Genomic DNA, 23078 nt, shown 5'->3' with positions numbered 1-23078 from the left:
TGTCCTCACTACAACCGACCTGTGGGAGGCATAGTCTAGCAACGTTCAAGACAGGGGAGGGAACAATTGGATATACAAAATTGGGATGGGAGAAAAATTGAAAATGGGGAGAAAAAGTGGATAAAAAAAAAGGTAGAAAATTCTGACTTCATACTAGGAAGAATCTATTAAAACGGCACATAAACTCTTGAGTTCCAAGTCGCAAACTGGTTTAATTTTTCAACGCCCAGTTCAAGCCTCAGTGTCATTTTACATAATTTTAACATGGTCACTCACATTGTATAAACATTTAATGTTGTAATTAGCTGTTTTATGAGCACATTTGTAAGTAAAAAAGCTATATGTTGTTGTAAATTGTCTTTTTAGTGCAAATTGTAGGAAAATATTGCCTAAAAAGTTCACCGTGAGCATCCATGCTTTTACACACGTGGGTCAGAGATGGCACATTTCCCTCTTCCATCTCTGACCATAAACAAATGCAGCAAAAGACCAAAAGCTGCTGAATCACACAGTGTGCGACATCTTCCCTGTGTCTTCGCATGAGACCAAAGTCCCTGCCTAGAGGCTGGGGAGTACAGGAGGTCACGTGCAGTTAAAAGGCCCCATCTACTAATATAATCTACAGAGTCCAGATAAGAAAGTACTCAGACTTCCAGGGAAACTGACACCAAGTCAGCAAACCGATTCACAACTAGAAATTAAATAAATATTAAATCAATCAGTAAAATCAATGTCTCAGCTAAGGTTGTTTGCAGTTCCCCATATTATAGCCTCCGCTAGTAATAATAATAATTTCTTGGATTTGTATAGCGCCTTTCAGGAAACCCAAGGCTAAGGGGAAGAAGATCAGAGGAACAAGGTAACAACAAAGTAAATCATAGATTGTGTAATAGAGGATATAATCTACTCGTGCTGTACTTGTACACCTCCTCCCTCACTCGCTACACTTGTATACTTGGAAGAGACCATGATCTCATCTCATGTCATAGGTCATTATTTCACAATTACAACAGCTCTCAAGGTTACATTTGCACCTTTAACACTCAACAATGGCCACGGCCAGCAGAGAGAACAGATACAAATTTATCAACTCGGGTCCGCGGTTTGGCCCGGGAGAGTGGGGTCGTTATGCGTGGGGTGGGGTGCTTGGTGACATGGGAGGTAGGGGCTTGGCTCGGTGGGGGGTACCTTCCCTCTCTCCTCTACTGAGCCTGGCCCACTTAAATTCAAGGGACCCGTGTCGCTGAGTGCTCGGCCCCGCGTGGGACGGACCTGGGATGTGGGGGAGCCCTGTTTCTGGGGGTGGATGGCGGGAGGGGGGGATCCCCCTTATGGGGGTCTGAGAGGCTGAACGCAGCCATATTCAAGGGGCCCATGTTAGTGCATTGTTGTGTTATGGATGTCATTGTAAGTATTGTCTAAGTGTTGTTTGTCTATAAATGTTAATAAAAATTTAAGTAAAAAAAAAAAAGAAATTATCAACTTAAAAGTAGCCGTCGGAAATAAAGCTCGGAAAGGCCAATTACACGAATTTCACATTTAAAACCACAACTCTTGAGCTGGACAGATAAAATGTAGTGAAACAATCTCTTTAAAACGGTCAATTCTGTGCACAAACAATTACATAAAAACATTAGATTATGAATTTGATCACTGGGTGGACTCCCAAAAGCAGCATATGCTGAATATTCAATAAAAATGTTGGACGGGCCATAAAGCTTTCTGAATCATAATGTAGGTGTAACTATAGATCTTCAGCTGTAGTAAGTTCCTCCACGTTGCCTAGTGGAGCCTATAGACAGGACGCTCTCTCTCAGCCTGTCCTCCCAATCCTTCTTCCAGCCTGGACTCCTCTCCAGGTTCTGGCAGCGGGTGGCCATGTTGTCCAGCGCCCTTACCGCCTCGGGCAGGTCCAGGGTCAGTCCTGCTCTCTGCACCGCTGCCTGGAACTTGGCCGGAGAAGCTGTCGCTATGTAACACCTGGACGGAGAGGATGAGTCACCGGTTCATTGGGTAAGTCGTAGCCATAGCAGAAGTCTGTACTAAATGCTACGCACCTCCCCTTCTCTGGTGCAGAGACAAACGGTGAACCACAGATATCTAAGTAATGATGACAAAGATCCAATCTGGGATTTAAACGCTGTCAAATGTCTAAAGTATTTTGGGAGCATCAAATAAGTATTGTAGCCATCGTACATCGTCAACGCAACAATGTATGTGTGACACCCAGAGCTAGTGTAGTGGTTCAGACACGCACGTCTAGAACCACATGTAGCCCAAGGGGTTAAGACCTGCCCTCACTATCTAGCCTAAAAGTGGGAGCCCCACTGACTTGCTGCCCATGGGTCCTGGAAACAGGCATAAATGTATTGTATTTTTTCTATAATAACACTATAATGTAAGTAAGTAAGTAAGTAAGTAAGTAAGTAAGTAAGTAAGTAAGTAAGTAAGTAAGTAAGTAAGTAAGTAAGTAAGTAAGTAAGTAAGTAAGTAAGTAAGTAAGTAAGTAAGTAAGTAAGTAAGTAAGTAAGTAAGTAAGTAGTTAGTATAGCACCTTTCACAGAGAAGAGTCACAAAGTGCTTCACAACACTCAAAAAAGACAAAGGCCGGAGCGGCTGGGTAGCGCAGCGGACTAAGCGCTCGCCTACCACCGCAGAGACTCTGGGATCGAATCCAGCTGTCAGCGGTACCTCCGGCTTGGTCAGTCGTCCCTACGAACACAATTGGCAGTGTTAGCGGGTGGGAAGCCGGTGGGGTATGTATCCTGGTCGTTGTAAACAGCGACTCCTACTGGTCGGTCGGGGTGCCTGCTCAGCAAGGAAGGGATCTGGGGGAGGTAGTGTGATCCTCCCACGCGTTACACTCCCCCAGTGAGAGTCCTCGCTGTCAGGTGAAAAGAAGTGGCTGGCTGACTCCACATGTATCGGAGGAAGCATGTGATAGTCTTCAACCCTCCCTAGGCCGGCAAGTGAGGGGAAAATGCACGCAACGACCAGGAAGGGAATTGGCATAACGACAAAATTGGGGATGGGAGAAATACGGGAAAATAGGGGGAGAAAACATAGATAAAAAAAATTAAAAGACAAAGGCCATAAATTAGTCTTCAGCTGCTTTTTAAGGTGTTAACAGAGGGGCGCCCCAGTGGCGAACCACATAGCGTGCTCAGCCGCGACACGGCCGACCTGGGTTCGACTCCCGAACCCGTCGTTATTTGCCGAATGTCTTCCCCCCACTCTGTCTCCCATTCCTCCTCTGTCTCTCTCTACTGGACTGCCCAGTAGCAATAAAGCGATAAAAAGCCACAAAAAAAAAAAAAAAAAAAATGTGTTAACACTTTCAGTGCCACGAGGTGGCGCCAGAGTTAGCTCTTGAATGCCACCATCGGCGCCAATGTTACGCTTAATATCGCCTAATCTATGTTTTAAATTATGGCTATGTGTCTAATCTGCCCGTCGCTTATCAAAGAATCCTTTTCCAGTCAGTGCTGTCAAGGCAGATTGGTTTTTTATCGCTTCATTTCCGCTTGAGAGCATTTTGAAAAGCACCCGTTTTGAGGTAAAAAAACAGTCCATTCTGGACCATTCTATGATAATCGTCTTTTACTGGAATATTCCAGAACGTTGATATTTGTCGGCCTATTTATGAATAGTTTTCAAATAAACGCTAGATGATCAATATTATACGTGCACGCACGCACATTCGAGCCGCGCACGGATAATCGCCGTGTTCATTTCCTCTTGGATTTTTACAGTGAAATCGATAGAGGACATTTCACAAAACAGCTTATATCTTCATCAAAATGAGTCTGATTATCCTAACACTGATAACATAGATTCCTTATCAGATGGTATCCAACTGGTATATTCCAATTCCTGATCACCATTCGAAAAAATTGATAAGTGTATAGATCCAACGTGATACAGTAGTACACATGATTCCTCAGAGGATCCAGAATGAACTCCGATAACCCCGGCTGCATCAGTGGACTGGAAAATGTGGAGTACAGGATTTTTTTCCCCATCCATTTTCATTGAGTCCATTCCAAAATCCCTTATGTCATCTGGGAGACGATAGGGGGCGCTTTTTTCCACATCTGATCGCCGGCGGCGCTCGGGTAGACTAGGGTAGGTTCGCGTGATGCATTATGATTTCAGATCGCTAAAAAAATAAATAAAAAAATCAGAGAAATCTCGTGAGTGGCTTTCAACGAGATATTAATAATTCCGAGAAAACTCGTGAGTGGCATAGAAAGTGTTAACAGAGACTGCAGATCGTATATGTTTTTAGTCGAGAGTGAGGGACAACCAGTAAGCCCTGGTCAGAAGACCTCAGTGGCCTGCTGGTGAACTATGGATTAATCAGGTCACAGATGTACACAGGTGTCTGACCATGCATGGCTCTATATGTGAAAACAAGTAAGTTCAAATTAATCCTAAATTTAATGGGAAGCCAGTGTAAGGAACATAGGATGGGTATGATGTGAGTTGTCTCATGGCCAGTACGCATGTAGTCTTTTACCAACAAACTTGCAGTTCCGCGTTCGGGTTCTGCGATCTGATTGGCCACTGACGTACGCTCTCTCTACGCCCAAACAGCGCGTTACGCTAGTTCTGCCTCTAACCTCTAACAGCCTGCAGCCTGCTAGCATTATCCAATTCATATCAATCGAAATAACGTTTTCATCTCTCTATATTAACGTGATTCCATCAACACAACATAAATGACAAGACAGTTTGCATCACTTCCCACGGTTCTCTGCACTTATTCTACCGGTAGTGCGGTAGTTGTTGCCACGGTATTGGGTCTTTGGGTGAATACTTCATTGGCGGGGAAGAAGAACACTGATAGCGGTGTGTGGACCGTCCTGCGAGCCCCAGGCCACCGTCCCGCGAGCCCCAGGCCACCGTCCCACGGGACGAGACCAGGTAGAATTTTAGGCGCACAGGAAACAAGTCTCGCGGGACGGTGGCCTGGGGCTCGCGGGACGGTGGTCTGGGGCTCGCGGGACGGTGGCCTGGGGCTCGCGGGACGGTGGCCTGGGGCTCGCGGGACGGTGGTTTGGGGCTCGCGGGACGGTGGCCTGAGGACGGTGGCCTGGGGCTCGCGGGACGGTGGCCTGGGGCTCGCGGGACGGTGGTCTGGGGCTCGCGGGACGGTGGCCTGGGGCTCGCGGGACGGTGGCCTGAGGACAGTGGCCTGGGGCTCGCGGGACGGTGGTTTGGGGCTCGCAAGGTGGTGGTCTGGGGCTCGCAGGACGGTGGCCTGGGGCTCGCGGGACGGTGGCCTGGGGCCGCGGGACGGTGGTCTGGGGCTCGCGGGGCGGTGGTCTGGGGCTCGCGGGGCGGTGGTCTGGGGCTCGCGGGACGGTGGCCTGGGGCTCGCGGGGCGGTGGTCTGGGGCTCACGGGACGGTGGCCTGGGGCTCGCGGGACGGTGGCCTGGGGCTCGCAGGACGGTCCACACACCGCTATCAGTGTTCTTCTTCCCCGCCAATGAAGTATTCACCCAAAGACCCAATACCGTGGCAACAACTACCGCACTACCGGTAGAATAAGTGCCGAGAACCGTGGGAAGTGATGCAAACTGTCTTGTCGTGTTTTGAACATTTATGTTGTGTTGATGGAATCACGTTAATATATAGAGAGATGAAAACAATACGTTATTTCGATTGATATGAATTGGATAATGCTAGCAAGCTGCAGGCTGTTAAGAGGTTAGAGGCAGAACTAGCGTAACGCGCTGTTTGGGCGTAGAGAGACACCACCAGCCCTGATTCCAAACTCTAACCGTAACCAACTTCGAAAGAGGGCCTAAGCTTAACCAGTTCAAAACAAGGCGGATATTAATAATTAATAAAATAATAAAAAATTATAAAATGTTCAATCAATTAATCAATCAATCGGGGAACATAGGACCTGGGGAACATAGGGATGATCCCGCCATCGCCCTGATCAGTGTATGCTGTTGTACTAACGAATGCCGTTATTGACAATCAATTAATCAGAAACGACCCCCCCCCCCTTTCATGCATGCATGATGAAACATAATATATCGATCATATGCATTTGAATATTTAATTGTAGCGTGTATAGGGACGAAATGCCAATGGATTAAGTATAATATGCGCTGCAGCCTATTACTGGCCTTCCAGGAATTACCCTAAACCGCTCTAAATCCATACTTATATTCACCACGGTATAAAACGGGAATGTATGGATGGAAAAAATATCCCTTTTTCACATCTTGAACGATAGATACTCGATGTCAAATGGGCCATAGTATTGCATAATAGCTATAATATTTTAATAGTTATAGCCCTGCAAACAAGGTGAGCGACTCCATAGGTTTAATGCGTTGGAAGCACATAGTCATAGGTGAGTAAAAAAAATAAAAAAAAATAAACAGGACGACACTCAATAAATGTATAAATGTATTGTAGAAAAATAAATAGGCCACAAAGGCAACTCCTAAAAACAGAGTTTATATTGAAAACATAAAACAATAAACCTCCACTAAGAGAGTTTATGTGTAGAATAACGCCAGTAGCCCAAAACAAGAATGACTACAAATAAAGGCTAAATTCTGAATCAGAGATCAGCACTACACTTCAATATAATAAGCGTGACCAAAAGGATAGCCAACACTAGGAAATGAAAAAGCAGCTAACACAGATTCAAACTTAAATAGACTCAGCTTTACCATAGGCACAGCTGCACTTAATCAGGTGCAATCAAGCCCACACACCTGCCGACCCATGAGGCAATTAACCACAGAGACCAGGGCCCTATTCCCCGTACCTGGTTCAACTAAGTCGATCAAGAGTCCCATTATCCAGATTCAATTAACCCGATGTTTGAATCCGGGATTTTCCTGTTCCTCTAAGGTGGATTCAGTCTCGTTCATTTGAACCAGACTTGAGACTCAGGATAATTGCGCGCGCCCGCCTCAGCTGAAAAGACAGTCGATAGCAGAAATCCTGATCTTCTAACGGCATTGATTGATTGATTGATTTAAAACTTTATTAACAGATTGCAGAATGGGCATGCCTGCTGGCAGTAGGCCTATAGGCTTATGGAATGAATAATCAAATGAGATCTTGCTTGCGAAAATAATTAGTTCAGCTCTTTCAGAATAACGATAAAAACAAGCCCAAATAGTATATCTAATTGATACGAATTATATCATGAGGATATCTGTATGTGCTTAGGTATTATGTACTATATAAATACATGGTTTCCAAAGAGAGGCTTGGAGGGAGGCTTGCAGTTACACTATTAATCAGGTTTTAATCTGTTTCGGACCTAATCCATACATGCATTGAATTGATTACCATTTGGTTTATACCAGTGACACCTCATGTTCATCATCAGATAAATGCATTTTCTCAAATTCATTCATCAAAAACGTCAAAGGCTCATTCAATTTATCAAGTCACGTCACGTCATCAAATCCATCAAACAGCGCATCTCCTCATATATTTTAATCCCAGTTACAATATCACAATAACGTGTGACACTATCACAGTGATACAATTAAATACTCCACAGATTCAGATTCCTCATAATTCATATCCACAATCCGCGCATAGACGCTTCAGCTTGAATGAAACGCATCCGGGTGCTCCGTTAAGCAAATACACAGCGAAGAATATTAAACTAATCAGAGCCAAACACCCGATAGGTTTCATTAATAAAAAATATCCCAGCGGGATTCACATTTGCAATGATCCGTTTAGTCCGTTATTAAAATAACTGTGTGTGTCGCGACTCGCGAGCGCCGTATCCGTATAAATATGACGTGCATTATATAGGACAAAGTAAATTCATAGGCTGAATATGATTTATTATCAGCGTTACTGCAGATGCAGACCTATTATTTTACATTTCAAACGAAGCACAAAAACATAATTCAGAATGGCATAATGGGATCTAGACTGTGAGAAATATTTCAGGAAGGGAGCTGGGATTTCTTTGCGGGGGTGTGGCCATAGTTCATCCAGCTAACTGAACTTAACCCTGCCCTCGACCAGGTTCAAACTTTTTGATCTGGTGTCATAGTGATTTAGACAATCGAGCGTCGGGGAATGGAAAGGTCTGGCTTAAGTCAAGCTATGCTGAAAATTATCCGGCTAACTCAGTTAGCCAGGTACGGGGAACGGGGCCCAGGGATTGACAGCTATCCCTCACAGGAGACGAAATAGACAGCTGTCCCTCACAGAAAGGTGAAATAAAGCAAAAACCATAACAATAACACGGGAACGTATGGATGGATGAATTAATTCTTTTTCACATATTGAACGATAGATAGGTGATGTCAAATGGGCCATAGTATTGTATCCATAGCTATAATATAGAATATAGTTATAGCTCTACAAACAAGGTGACGCAATCCTATCTTTTAAATCGTGGCAGTGCTAGAACGAGGCCCCGTCTAATCCCCGGCGGTCAACGAGTTAACACTCACTTTACTCACTTTAACACTACATTATATGTATCTATTATTAAATAGATTTTCACTACATTCATACCTCATTTGCATTTGCACCTTACCCTAAGTTTTGTACCTCATTTCTGCATTGTACCTCACTGTTACTTATTTTACTCTGTATTGTATATTGTATATATGTATATTGAATATTCCTCTTTACTTACTTTTTACTTACTCTTACTTACTTTTTTACTTACTTTTTTACTGTATGAAGCACACTCTCAGGGGCTCATACAGAAACAAGCATTTCATCATAAAATATCTGTATTTTATTGTGATAAATAATAAAGAAACTTGAAACTTGAACTTGACCTGCTGGACCTGGTCAATAGCCTTGCAGCAGTGTTCTGGGATGACTTGCTGAGGCAGGTGAAAATGGAATTGCATATAAACGTGTGAATGATCAACTGTAGCTCAGGTTGTGATACAAACAGACCTGATTTTGGCAATCTTTTTTAAATGGAAGAAAGATGGACAGGTCAACACTTTGATATGTTGGTCCAAGTAGATAGCCTGATCAAATATAACACAGAGATTTCTAAGGTTAGATAATGTGTACCCCTGCTCATCATCTGTGTGTGTGTGTGTGTGTGTGTGTGTGTGTGTGTGTGTGTGTGTGTGTGTGTGTGTGTGTGTGTGCGTGCGTGCGTGCGTGCGTGCGTGTCCCACCTGTTAGTCCCAGAGCTGGGAGGACAGTGGTAGTGGTACCATACAGCCACAGCAGTGTGAGGACACAGCAGATACCGGTTCTCCGCCCAGCACCTCCTCATAGTCTCCATGATCCCCTCGTCACTCACCGTCCCTGTTGTCATCACCATGGACAACTGGAGACACAGAGAGAGAGAGAGAGAGAGAGAGAGAGAGAGAGAGAAGAGAGAGAGAGAGAGAGAGAGAGAGAGAGAGAGAGAGAGAGAGAGAGAGAGAGAGAGAGAGAGAGAGAGAGAGAGAGAGAGAGAGAGAGAGAGAGAGAGAGACACACACACACAGAGAGAGGGGGGGCAGAGACACACAGAGAGAGGGGGGGGGCAGAGAAAGTGAGTGAGACACAAAACCAGGAAAAGCTCAAACCAGAGACATGTGTAGGAATGATAGGGGGGGAAAGCAGAAAGTATGGGTTAATAAACAGAACCCCAGAAAATACCAGTGAGGCTATTAGAGAGAACCATAGAAAAGTGATGGAGGACAGAAAGAAGAATGACAGTATGATAAAAAAAAGAATAATAAATTATTAATAATAATAAACTTTATTTGTATAAAGCATCTTTCATACATGAATTGCAGCCCAAAGTGCTTCATAGCAGTAAAGTAGACATAAAATAGACAGGCATACAATTTGCATAAAATTGGCACCCATGTTGCTTTGTTATAGGCAGTATGACATAAAATCAGCAGTGAACCTTCTAGAATGACGTGACACTAGCACTGAACCTTCTTAAAAACTACAAATTGAGAGGAAATGTTCTGTTACGAGGTCGTTTTGGAAACTCTCTCGATCTAGCTTTTACTCATATGGGGCGGAATGATACCCTTGGTGTATAGAGACTGTCCTGTCATGAAAAGGTCACATGCTGTCCCCCACAACAGTATTTGAAGAAGTATCCTTGAGCAAGGCACTGGAGCCCCTACCTGCTCCAGGTGTACTGAAGATGGCCGACATTCTCATACCCCTATGGTGAATAGCATGTGCAGTGCACGGTTGTGTGTGTCCCTCAGAAGGGTATGCAAATAAATTCATCATCACACAGTGTGTCATATGGACATAGGAGTGCTCTAAACCCAAATCCTGATATGGACCACAATACGGCAGGTCCGATATGAGGTGAAATCTCTCCATCTACAGTATAATTCTATGAATGCCATCGTTATCCATTTATACCTGTTTGTGGAGAGCTTCAGGCAGAGTGTGTCTGTGAGACTGTTGGAACTCCTCCATCATGCTCTTCACTAAGGCCCCGTCTCTACCACACAGCAGCCAGAACACACGCTCCATGTTGTACGGGTCCTATGGTCAACAAATGTAAGACACACTGGACACAAGACATATTTGTATTCTTCTACATATACATGAGGACCCCAATGACTACCTTTATTCCATAAACCTGACCCCAAGCAGAAATACGCCTAACGTTAAAGGAACATGCAAGTTAGCCTAGCTTACTACAAATTAATTGGAAGCAGATATGGACCACTAGCCTAGCTTAAAACTCCAGGAGGGGTGTTTTTGGCCAACAGCTAGGCTACCTGGTCCGTATCCTCTTCCATTAATTTGTGCTAAGCTAGGCTAGGTTTCAGCCAGATATCTTTCTACTGAACACACAGAGAGGAAATTGGTATCTATCTTCTTGTCTGACTCTGGAGAAGATGGTAAAGCGCATTTGCCATAATCTGGCGTGTTCCTTTAAAGGGGCATTTCAATTTGGCCAACCTTCTTAGTAACTGATTCTCAAAGAAAGATTATCTTTAGTGTTTTTTTTTTCTTTATTTGGTTTCTTTTGTTGAAATTATTCCTTCTGGTATGACTTAACCTGGCCCTAAAAAAACGGAGGACTGGCAAAAATGTCCTCACAAGTAGGCTATAGTCATTCAAGTACACACTTACACATAAATAATCAAAGGTCACATTACTACTGTACTAGACATGCATATACTACTCAGACAACTACTTTAAGCAAGTCATTAATATACAAGACATATGCTACTTGCACAGAATTAACCCTCCATTCTTCACAGCAGCACCTGAATGTCAATGGCCGGGGCCACGGTCTGCGTGACATCGGTTGCCATGGAGAAGTCGCCGCTCTGCACTGTCCTGTGCACTATGTCATTGGCATTCACCATGGCAACAAGCCGCAGCGGCACCCCCATCTGCTTCACAATGCAACCGGCTAGGAGAGAGAGGGGTACAGAGGGAGAGAGGGGGGGTACAGAGAGAAAGAGGTACAGTGGGGGGGGGGGGGAGAGAAAGAGAGAGAGACAAATTTGGCTGCATCTCAACCTTCTAAAAAGCCGGCTTCCCTTTGCTTTCTTTGTATTCACTGAGGTACCATAGCCTACTGTACTACAGCAAGGCCTTTGCTTTAGTGAAAGGTGGAGAAATGTTGTTCTTGACATGATGAAAATGTAATAACTGTTGTGAGGACTGCACCTGAACAGGTTTTAATTGCAAATATTCAATTATTGCTGACTGAATCTCATCAAATGTGTGTACCTACAGTATTAAACAAATTGAACAAAAACCAAACGGTAGTAGAAAACCACATCATGACTCTTCTCACCTGCGATATTTCCCGCCCCTCCGGTGGGCACTACCACTTCAAGATGAGGCAGGGGAGTCCCCGCTTGGGCCCGGTCCACTCCGCTCATCTGGAGGTAGGCGTAGATGAAGTGGGCCAGCTGGACCATGATTCTGGACCAGTTGACGGAGTTGAGGCTCATTAGCCCGTGGCGCTGGACAAGCTCCTGGTCAGCAAACAGACGCCTCAGGGGCACGTCAATGTCATCCGAGCTGCCGTCCGCTACGGGAGAAACACGGTACCATAATTTTCAGCCACATTGACCCATGACCCCTCCCCTGGACACATTGAGTTCTGTTGGGAAGAAGATACCGACAGCTTTCTGGCAATACCGGAAATCACGCCAGCTATTTGGTTCTGTTGAATATCAATTGTCACCATAGGCGGCAGGTAATGAAGGCTAGGGTAGGCTACGCCTACTAGTGGTCTGCAAGGGCCTTGAAATAAAGCCCGAGCCCTGCCCGAGCCCTGCCCGAGCCCGTGAACTTCAGGCCCTGCCCGAAAATAAGCCCCGACTGTAAATAATATTTTAAGCCCTAGCCCGAGTGAAAACCCGAAAAAAATTATTATTATTATTATTATTATTATTATTAAAATATAATTTTTTTTGTATTTGTTTTAAATATTCGAAACACGGTTTTATATGAACGTAATAAATAAACAAAACTAAGAAGCATTTACATAGCCTGTTTCGCAATGCCGTCTCTCCCAGTGCTCGCTTATATAGACTGACTCACACATCAGCCTCGTAAAACGTATTGAAGGCTATAGAATCTTCTTTGACACACACACACACACACACACACACACACACACACACACACACACACACACACACACGACACACAATAGCCTACTCAGTCAAACAAACAGAAAACAGAAAACAGAAATCAGATTTCGAGCAGAGCAACGTAATGAAAATCACAACAAAACAAGTAGCGAGTCGCGACCCAGCAAATAGTAAACATCACTCACCACAACGTCAGCAACGCGTTGAACACCGTTAACAAAACCGGCTACATACATCCCAAGAACAAATTAAAACGTTCGCCAACTGGCTATATTTCAACACAACCAATCGAGTTGAACTTGTCCCCTGAGTTCTCCCTGCGCGCTGCAGTAATTACATCCAAATGTTTCTCTGGCGCAAAAGAGAAAGCGAATCTTAAAACGAAGGTTATCATATAACCCTAGTTATATGAAAAAAAAAAAAAAACGCAATAAAAAAACAATAAAAATAAAAAACGGCGGTGCCCGGGCCCGGCCGAGCCCGAATTATTTATTAAAAAAAAAGCCCTACCCAGCCCGAACCCGCCGGGCCGGGCCGGGCCCCGTCGGGCCTGGGCAAGGTTGCAGTGCACTAACGCCTACCCAAATGTTAAGCTGGGAATTTTGAAATGTATATATAAATAATATACTGTATGTGGGCAGGCTGCAGCGCAGCATTATATAGACAGCCTAGGCTACGATATTGTGTGTGTGTTGGGCTGCAGCCCGCTGGTGACAATTAAGCAAGGGCCGGCCAAGGTGTCAGGCTGGCCGAGGTGTCAATGGGTAGGTGGCGACGTTTAACATTCCATGTACAGGCAGTAACCAATCACGCTGCAAAAGTTTGTGTAAACATCTGCATTTGAATTTTCACCCACCAGTTTCTTTGTAGCTAACACCAGCGACGGCCGCAGCACACAAAACGCAAAATGGATATACGTTCTTTTTTCAAGGCAAAGGATCATAAAAGTAATTAAGAAGATCGCATCCGTGAAGCCACAGCGAGCCCTGCCCCTGGGCCATAGGCGGCGGGTAATGAAGGCTAGAGTAGGCTACCCAAATGTTATGCTGGGAATTTTGAAAATGATATATAATATATGTGCGCAGCATTATATAGGCAACTATATTGTGTGTGTGTGTTGTCGCTGCAGCCCCCTGGTGAGAATCTGGTGATTATGGGTAGGCTCAGGTTAAATAATGTAGCCAATCACATCCTGATCCCGCAGCAAAGCATTTTTTTGTGAACATCTGCATTCCAAATTTCCGCCCGCCAATTGCTTTGTAGCGAACACCATGAGCGCGCTATTTCGAGTCAAATTTCAAAAAGCTAAATGGATATACAGTCTTTTATCAAGGCAACATATAAACAAAGTAATTCAGAAGCTGCCAGCAGCAGCCCCTGGGCATAACACCGGATCACCTGAGGCTATTGTATGTTGCTTTATCTTGGCAAACAAGGGCTTGCTCTACGAGGGCATGATGAGAGTCAGACAGAGTTCATCAAATCGTGGACACTTTTTAGAGCTACTGTATGTACATTGTTTTCAAAGCATGATGAGATCCAAATTACGAAAAAAGTTTCCTTCATTGCCGTCGGCACCGCAACTTATGAACAGTCTTTGCATCCGAAACTGGCTAAGAACAACAATGCGCCAGGAGAGACAGTCAACTCTGAGTCTGCTTCACATTGAAAGTGATCTCACAGACAAACTTAAAGCAGAAAAGATCATTGATGCCAAGACAAAATGTCACATTTTGCTGCATTAAGGTAAGACAATGGTTAATCATAATTTGGATACCTTAATTTGCACTTTATATGAAATGACTGGGGCTCGCTGTAGTATCCTGGGTGTGTGTATTGTATGAATTCAGAACCATGGACAGCACCGTTTGCAGGTGCACGCAGCGTGCGCAAGCAAAAAAGAAAAAGGGAACGATTTTGGCATAGCCTCCACTAATGTTCGGCTCACCAGCCGCCTATGATGGTCACCAAATAGAATTGTGAGAAAATTGCCTTTCCAAGTTACACAGGTTAATAGACTGGAATAAAGCCACTGTAAAGCGTTACCCTCTATATCTATATTCTGAGTTTAACAGTTAAATTGTTATTGTAAAATACAACAGAACCTCCAACCAGCCACTTAAAACATCACATGGAATATGATGTGGAAAAAGATAGAAAGCATAAGAAATGTAGGTGTGTCATCGAAGTTGATCAAAACCAACCACTTGTTTGTGTTTGACAGCCTTACTATGTCTGTTTTTTTTATAGTCAACATTAAAAGAAATGGGCAAATGAAGACACATATTTTGAGGCCTTATTCTATTTTCCCATTCAACTTTCACATGGTTTTCAGGGACTAAATGTTGTCAAATGCAATCTCTTGTCTGCCGAATAAAACACCCATTCTGAGACCAGTAAGGAAAGAGAAATTAAGGAATTAAGAACAATATAAAATAAATTTGGAGATCACTCCTCCACCACCTGCCTGGCTCCTTCTAGTTTACCTGCAAACACATGGATGTTGTCCTCCAAGCAGGTGATCATCTGCTTCTCCTGGACCGGCGTGATGCGTCCCCGGGGGTACACCACCACCACATCCACCCCACCCAGGCCTTTCGCACTCTGGATGGCCGAGCCACCCGTGTCCCCAGATGTTCCTGGAGGTTTAGCGCCACAAGATAATTGAGTCATATTGCTTCTAGCAAAACACAAAAGCACTGCCCTGAGCAATCTTTTCAATGTAAGATCTGGATGACAACTCAAGTGACACAACCACTGGATCTGCTGCTGCTGATGTGAGGAACCAGAAAGCTAGAGCTCTGCCCCGGGCCAAGCACCTTCCACCCTGGTGGTCACTGAGCCGTCATGTGGGGAGACACCAATGGAGGCAGAGCTGATAAAGAGATAGTGACTACTGAGAAGCCCTACATCTCCTTTATTGAGCATCCTGGACCTAGTGTCAACATCAGCAGCTGTATGCTGCTGAGAAAAGAATACACTGGATCAAAATTCCGCTAATCATCTTCATTTAATTGTCTTCCAATGCGTCAGCATGTTTTCTCATAAGGCCCATAAAGTTGAGATCAAGACAGAACAGGAAATTGGTTATTACAGCATTTATAAATGACATTCACTTTTTCTTTCACCATTTTCTGTTTTGTTTTTATTGTATGAATTTTTTTGAATAAAGACACCTTCATCATTACTGGCTCTGTTGTCTATACTTAACTCATACCGTATGAACTCTGTTGTCTATACTTAACTCATACCGTATGAACTCTGTTGTCTATACTTAACTCATACCGTATGAACTCTGTTGTCTATACTTAACTCATACCGTATGAACTCTGTTGTCTATACTTAACTCATACCGTATGAACTCTGTTGTCTATACTTAACTCATACCGTATGAACTCTGTTGTCTATACTTAACTCATACCGTATGAACTCTGTTGTCTATACTTAACTCATACTTATCTACTGCCTACAACTGTCTTACACTGTACTCATAACAACCTTCATTATACCATTATATCTAATTCAGAGTTTATCCATACAACAGTTTGATAGCAATGTACAATAACACTGTACACACTGTATATACATGTATCTACAGTATATATTCTTTTATTTATTTATTTTTTTAAGATTTATTTTTTTGGCGTTTTATCGCTTTATTGCTACTGGGCAGTCCAGTAGAGAGAGACAGAGGAGGAATGGGAGACAGAGTGGGGGGAAGACATTCGGCAAATAACGACGGGTTCGGGAGTCGAACCCGGGTCGGCCGTGTCGCGGCTGAGCGCGCTATGTGGTTCGCCACTGGGACGCCCCAATTCTTTCTTTTTTTATCCACTTTTTCTCCTTATTTTCTATTTTTCTCCCATCCCAATTTCGTATCGCCAATTCTCCCCTTCAATTCTCCCCTCCCCTGTCTTGAACGTTGCTAGACTATGCCTCCCACTGGTCGGCTGTAGTGAGGATAGAAGCCTTGCATCACGTGTCCCCTCCGCGTGAATACTTTCCCCAAGATGGTTGTCCTTCCGCGTTCGGTTTGCGCGGCCTGAGTGGCCACTGACGCTTCTCTCAGCGCCCAATCGCGTTACGCCCTAGCTTTCAGTTCCACAGCCCAAGTCCTTCAGTTCCACAGCCCATTTCCTCGTATTGTTTTCATCTCTCTATATTAACGTAGCCCATTTCCTCTTATTGTTTTCATCTCTCTATATTAACGTAGCCCATTTCCTCGTATTGTTTTCATCTCTCTCTATATTAACGTAGCCCATTCCTCGTATTGTTTTCATCTCTCTCTATATTAACGTAGCCCATTCCTCGTATTGTTTTCATCTCTCTATATTAACGTAGCCCATTTCCTCGTATTGTTTTCATCTCTCTATATTAACGTAGCCCATTTCCTCGTATTGTTTTCATCTCTCTATATTAACGTAACGAGCTATTCATATCAATCGATATCACATCAATATAAATAACGTATTGTTTTCATCTCTCTATATTAATGTAACGCGCTATTCATATCAATCGACATCACATCAATATAAATAACGTATTGTTTTCATCTCTCTATATTAACATAACGTGCTATTCATATCAATCGACATCACATCAATATAAATAGTATATTGTGCACGGCGGTAGCGAGTTAGGCGATAGTTAGTTTTAGTATATTGTGCACGGCGGTAGCGAGTTAGGCGATAGTAGGGCTAACGCGATTGGGCGCTGAGAGAAGCGGCAGTGGCCAATCAGGCCGTGCAAACCGAACGCGGAAGGACAACCACCTTGGGGAAAGTATTCACACGTCCCCTCCGGTACACGAGGAGGCAGCCTGTCGCATCTTTTCACCAGACAGCGCGGACTCTCAGTGGCGAGGAGTAACGCGTGGGAGGCTCGCGCTGCCCCCGATACTTCCTGTCTCTGCTGTACAGGCGTCACCCAACCGACCTGTAGGAGTCGCTGTCCACAACGTCCAATCCCCACCCATCGACTTTCCACCCGCTACCTCTGCCAATTGAGATAGTATGACGACTGGCCCAAGCCGCAGGCAACGCTGACTCGGGGAGTCGAGACCGGAGTCTCTTGCATTGGTAACGAGCGCAATCTCCGCTACGCCACCCAGTCGCTTACAGTATATATTCTGTACATATACTGTATCCATACATACCCGGTACTCACATTAGTTAAACCACTGGCTAGACTGGTTTATTCCCAGTGTATTCAAACTCATACCACTGTATATAATAATACTGTATATACATTTGTCATATTCACATTATACTGCAACACACTATATTATATAATTATTTATATATTACATAACTTCATTTCGTAACACTCTGTACTTGTACAATGACAATAAATGTAATCTAATCTAATCTAATTAGATGACCATTTAATCTACTGTGGCTTAACTCTTCATTTGTTCGATTAGTAGAGCAGAGGCCACTGTCTAGGGAAAAGAAACCTACAGTATATATATTATTATTCAATTATTTATTAAAGCAGTGCTAATACTCACACCTTCTTTATGTTCATCTCTTACCTACAAGCACGACAGCTCTGCGTGCCTCTTTGCGGAGGAAGTAGTCGAGGAAGCGTACGGTGCAGGTCATGGCCAGGTCCTTGAAGGCCAGCGTGTCTCCATGGAAGAGCTCCAGGACCGACAGACCCTGCTTGAGCCTGGCCAGTCTGACAGCCCCGGGCACCGAGAAACCTGACAGGGCTGCAGACACCAAGGCTGGGGGACAGGGACAGGGACAGAGAGAGACAAAGAAAGAGATAATGTAATTTTTTACAGAATGACAAGAGTAAGATAATATTACGTTGGAGTGGGGTGGGGGGGTCTAGACTACACATAAAAATCAGGAAGGGCACAAGGGTGTCCAGAAATGGTGTAGTTGTTAAGACCTGCGCCTCTACAACCATATACGGGACCCCTGCTGGGCCTGCAGTCAAATCCTGTCAGAACCTTTTTTCCTGCGTCTCCCCAACTCTGTCTCACAGTCTCCCTAATGTCTCAAAGGAAAGGAAAGGAGAGTTGACCGCCCACTCACACAGTAGACACAAGGATATCGGTGTAATAATAATAGGTAATCCAACTTTATATCCAGATATAAAAACATAATTACAGCAATTATGCATTACAACAATGTGGAACGCCCTACCCACAGCTGTAAAGGAATGCGAATCACTACCCACCTTCAAAACCACTCTCAAAGAGCACCTACGGGAGACTGCAATTCGAAACTGGCCCCTGTAAATGTCCAAACCCCTCCAATGTAGTCCCCCCCCCCCCCACCCACCCACCCAACCACCTCCAATGTACAGTTTCCCCCCTCCCCCCCACCTACCCAACCTCCTCCAATGTACAGTTTATTCCCCCTCAAATGTATATACTCTCTTTTTAGACTATTTTTGTACTCACAAACAGTACTGTATATTTGTAGATATGGTATGTCATAAATGTCTAGATGTAACAGTACTGTCTATCTGTATGTCATGTATGTAATATATGTTATGATGAATTGAAAATGGGGGACCCTGATGTAAACAAGACGAAAGTCTTTCTCTGGTCTGCATCCCCTTAACAATTGTGTGTATTGGTGCAGCTGATTGGCGCAGTGGGCAAGGTGCTCGCCACTAACGCAGGAGACACTGGGTTCGAGCCCAGCTCTCGGCGTTGCTACCGGCTGGCCGGTCGTTCATACTAACACAATTGGCAAGCGAGGGTGGGAAAGACGGTGGGTGGGGATTGGACGTTGTGGACAGCGACTCCTACAGGTCGGTTTGGTGACGCCGGTGCGGCGGAAGCAGGAAGTAGCGGGGGCAGCGTGAGCCTCTCACGCGTTACTCCTCGCCACTGAGAGTTCGAGCTGCTGCGGTGAAACGATGCGACAGGCTGCCTCCTCGTGTACCGGAGGGGACACGTGATGCAAAGCTTCTGTCCTCACTACAACCGACCAGTGGGAGGCATAGTCTAGCAACGTTCAAGACAGGGGAGGGAAGAATTGGATAATACGAAATTGGGATGGGAGAAAAATAGAAAATGGGGAGAAAAAGTGTATATAAAAAAAAGAAAATGTGTGTATTGAGCTGTACTGTATTGTACCCATTCTGCAATCTGTTAATAAAATGTTCAATCAATCAATCAATCAATCAATCAATCAATCAATCAATCAATCCAGAGTCCAGTCCCAATACATAATGTCTTAGAACTAGCTGCAGTGTGTAAGAACTATGTACACACTGGGCTAGTCTCAAGACTGGATTCAAGCATCAGAAACGTGCGAGGACTGCTGTTTTCCATTCTGTATGGTTCAAACCTTTGCCTTCAATGCACCATGAAGGGTTCGTTCATGGGACTCTGTAAGTAAGCTATGCATCAATTACACCCCCCGGCAAGTATTTAATACCACTTAATATCAAACAAGGCTGAACAATCTCATTAAGTCTCACCCTCCAGATCCTCTCTGGGGATCAGGTCGGTGGGAATGAACAGCGAGGCCACTTCCACCACCAGCTGCTGGTAGGACAACCCCCTCCAGGACCCCAGGGTGTCGGGGCTCAGCGTGGGCACGCTCTCTGGCATAAACATGCCCCCATCCGGAGCGTAGCCCGAGAAAAGGACATCCCGGAAGTCCCATCCCTGGACCCCGCCTCGCGTGCTGCAGTAACGCATGGCACCAAGACCTACAGAGTGGAGACAGAGGCAGGGATGGTTCATGTTAAGATTGATTGATTGATTGAATTTATTTGATCATTCATAAAAGATACATATAAAACTGCCCAGCAGGAATACATACATACATACATTTAAAAAATCATCAATGTTAAAACACAATAAAGCCAAAAGGCTTATTTCCATTGTGGACCTCTGGGGGTAGGATAAGGAGATAAGGAAATAAGGAGTTATAAGATAAGATAAAGAGTCCTTCAAAAGACTACATTTACAACATGTATCTCTCTGTCAAGCACTGGTTGAAATCTACCATTCAGAGATGTAAGAATCTCACTTAGACACTTTGATAGGCTAACCAGTATATAGTTAGGTTAAGTAAATCTTAGTTTAATGGTTTTAAACCAATATTAAATCCATTTTTAGCATAGTTTAATGATAGTATTTTCTTGACAAAAGAACACAATGCTGGGTGTTTATTCCAAGCAAACAAAAAAAGAAAAAGGCCAACTGTGCTGTTAAAATTGTAAATAGACTAACTGTAGGTACCTGGCCAACTGTAACACTGCTCTGCTGTCGTGTTAAAGGTGCTGTGAGTGGTATTCATTTGTTAAAATGTGTGGTCTACATGTTAAAATAATAGCTCTACATTCCAACAGCCATCACAGTGTTTGGTCAGTAACATGGATCTCCCAGGCCCTCCACTCTGCAGTAAACAGAAAATACACTTTATCCAATCAGGAGAGAACTCCACACTGGAAAAAAAGGTCTGACAAAAAGCATATGTGCTTTAAACAGGTAAAATAATCTGCCAATGCAGTAAGAAAGATTGATGGTTATTTACGGCAGAGCTGAGGGACTGGGAGACCCATGTTACTGACCAAGATTCAAGAGATTTATTAGTCACATACATACACGAGACATGTAGTGAAATGAAGGTGGCCATGCCCACCTTGATTGTGCAAAAAATACAAATAATAATAGAATAAAATAGAATATAGTAAAATAGACATGATAAAAAGTACTAAGATAAAATACAATACAATGCTAAGTTTGGACCAAGTGGGCCTGGTACCGCACCTCCAGACTCTTAAAACACATTTGTTCTCCCTAGCTTTAAAAAAAATAGTCTGCTGCTGTAATTTTGTTTGTAGTTCTGTGTACTCTGCATTGTGTTTGTGTTTTTTACTATATTATTGTTTTTATACTGTGAAGCACTTTGGTCAACCATGTTGTTTTTAAATGTGCTGTACAAATAAAGTTGGATTGGATATACAGTTATGCTATATACCTATACTATACTAACTATACTATACAAAAACATAGTTATGTTTTTTTTAAGTGACCTTTTTCCCCCTAAAGTGACCTGTAGTGTGTTTGTGTGAGAGAGTGCAGGATGTGTGGTGTGTGCTTGTGTGTGGAGAGATCAGTGTTCAGTGTTCTGATGGCGTGGGGGAAGAAAAGTACACTATATCACACTATATCAGTGATGGCTGTTGGAATGTAGATATATTTAACACTCATTTTAACTAAATAATAACTTTTGTACATTTAACTAGCTAGCTAATGTTACTTTCTGTCAACTCATGGCTTGGCAGAGAAACTAAAATGTCTCCTCTTTATATCTTTCATCATCGTAAAATTGTATTGCACTTAGTATGTTCCTCATCGTTCTCAGAGGAACACTCTTATTTTGGCTCAAATTCAGCCATTACAAAAGTTAAATCACCTCAATTGTCAGTTTAATCACTGATCAAAATTTAAATAGGAGTTTAACGTTTTGGAGAAACAGGTGAATATAGGTTTGGAGAAAAAACTAAACAGAGATTTAAAGAGAGGTTTAAATTAAATATTGCTTAGCTTTAAACTAACTTTAACGTTTGGTGCAACATAATTCAACGATAAACCTCGGTTTAATCCGGGTTGAAAAATAATCCTTATTGGTGCAACCCACCCTTGATGTATTACATTGGCATAATTCTGTAATTAATATAATCCGATTCCTGACCATACCCTAGTCCATTTACTAATCCCCCCGAGGCCCCATTATGTGTCATTTGACACTTTTCTTCAAACTGTTGCCAAGAGTAATTTATTCCAAGTTAGTGGGATAAAGTTAAAAACAAATACCACAGACGTAACGTAACTCCCATCTAACACCTGTAATGAGACATTATTTACATGTAATGCATGGTTATGACCCCTTAGGCCTATTCCACACCAGCTAATATAAATTCTAGGAATATTCCAAAGATTTAATAACCTTCTGTGATAATAACAGTATCCGTGTAGCCAGAGCCTGAGTGGATGGAACCATAAACGGAACAACAACATCGGGTCGAAGGTAAAAGGGCAGCAGGGGGAATGGTGTGTAGGACTACAATCTGCCGCAGCCTGCCATCTGCTGGCCACATTATAAACAAACCCGTCTCATTCGGGGACAAGGGCACCATTTATATTTTAAATCTGTTTTATATAAGGGCAAGACGATGAAATTGTGTGTGCGACCTCGTTTCGCGTAGTTTGTATTTTTCACAATACCCCAACAATAAGCAGGGCCCTATGAGTGTGTAAATAAGTAGTCAACACAGAGGGGGAATAATAATAATCCTATATTCCAGTATACCCATCCTCTGAGATTTCGTTTACAACGTGTACAATATAACCAGAAAATGGTATTTTCACAACTTCACAAGGCAGATTCAGTAGTAGCTGTTTCAACGCTAAAATAATACCAGCTATTGATTTATTAAAATCACAGCACACAAAACGCAAAATCACATGATATTGCCAATATTATTGGCATGAGTTCTAGGTTGTGAACTTGTGTCCTTTTGAAGGC

At 43.5% G+C, this 23078-nt stretch overlaps 1 protein-coding gene across 1 annotated transcript; it reads right to left on the bottom strand.

The window, feature by feature from the left end:
* Window positions 1–329: 329 nt before the first annotated feature.
* Window positions 330–22559, bottom strand: thnsl2 (threonine synthase-like 2). The gene is made up of 9 exons (XM_084325449.1): window positions 22500–22559; window positions 20017–20250; window positions 18104–18298; window positions 15057–15209; window positions 11763–12002; window positions 11224–11372; window positions 10364–10489; window positions 9157–9311; window positions 330–1980 (listed from the first exon to the last, which is right to left on the bottom strand). The coding sequence occupies exons 2-9, from the start codon at window positions 20237–20239 to the stop codon at window positions 1755–1757; spliced, it is 1467 nt and encodes a 488-aa protein (XP_084181575.1). The 5' UTR covers window positions 20240–20250; window positions 22500–22559; the 3' UTR covers window positions 330–1754.
* Between the last annotated feature and the right edge of the window lie 519 nt (window positions 22560–23078).

This window comes from Notolepis coatsorum (assembly GCF_963971535.1).
Source record: "Notolepis coatsorum genome assembly, chromosome: 11".
NCBI classification, from domain to species: Eukaryota; Metazoa; Chordata; class Actinopteri; order Aulopiformes; family Paralepididae; genus Notolepis; species Notolepis coatsorum.
This window is presented reverse-complemented; position numbering and strand designations above follow the sequence as displayed.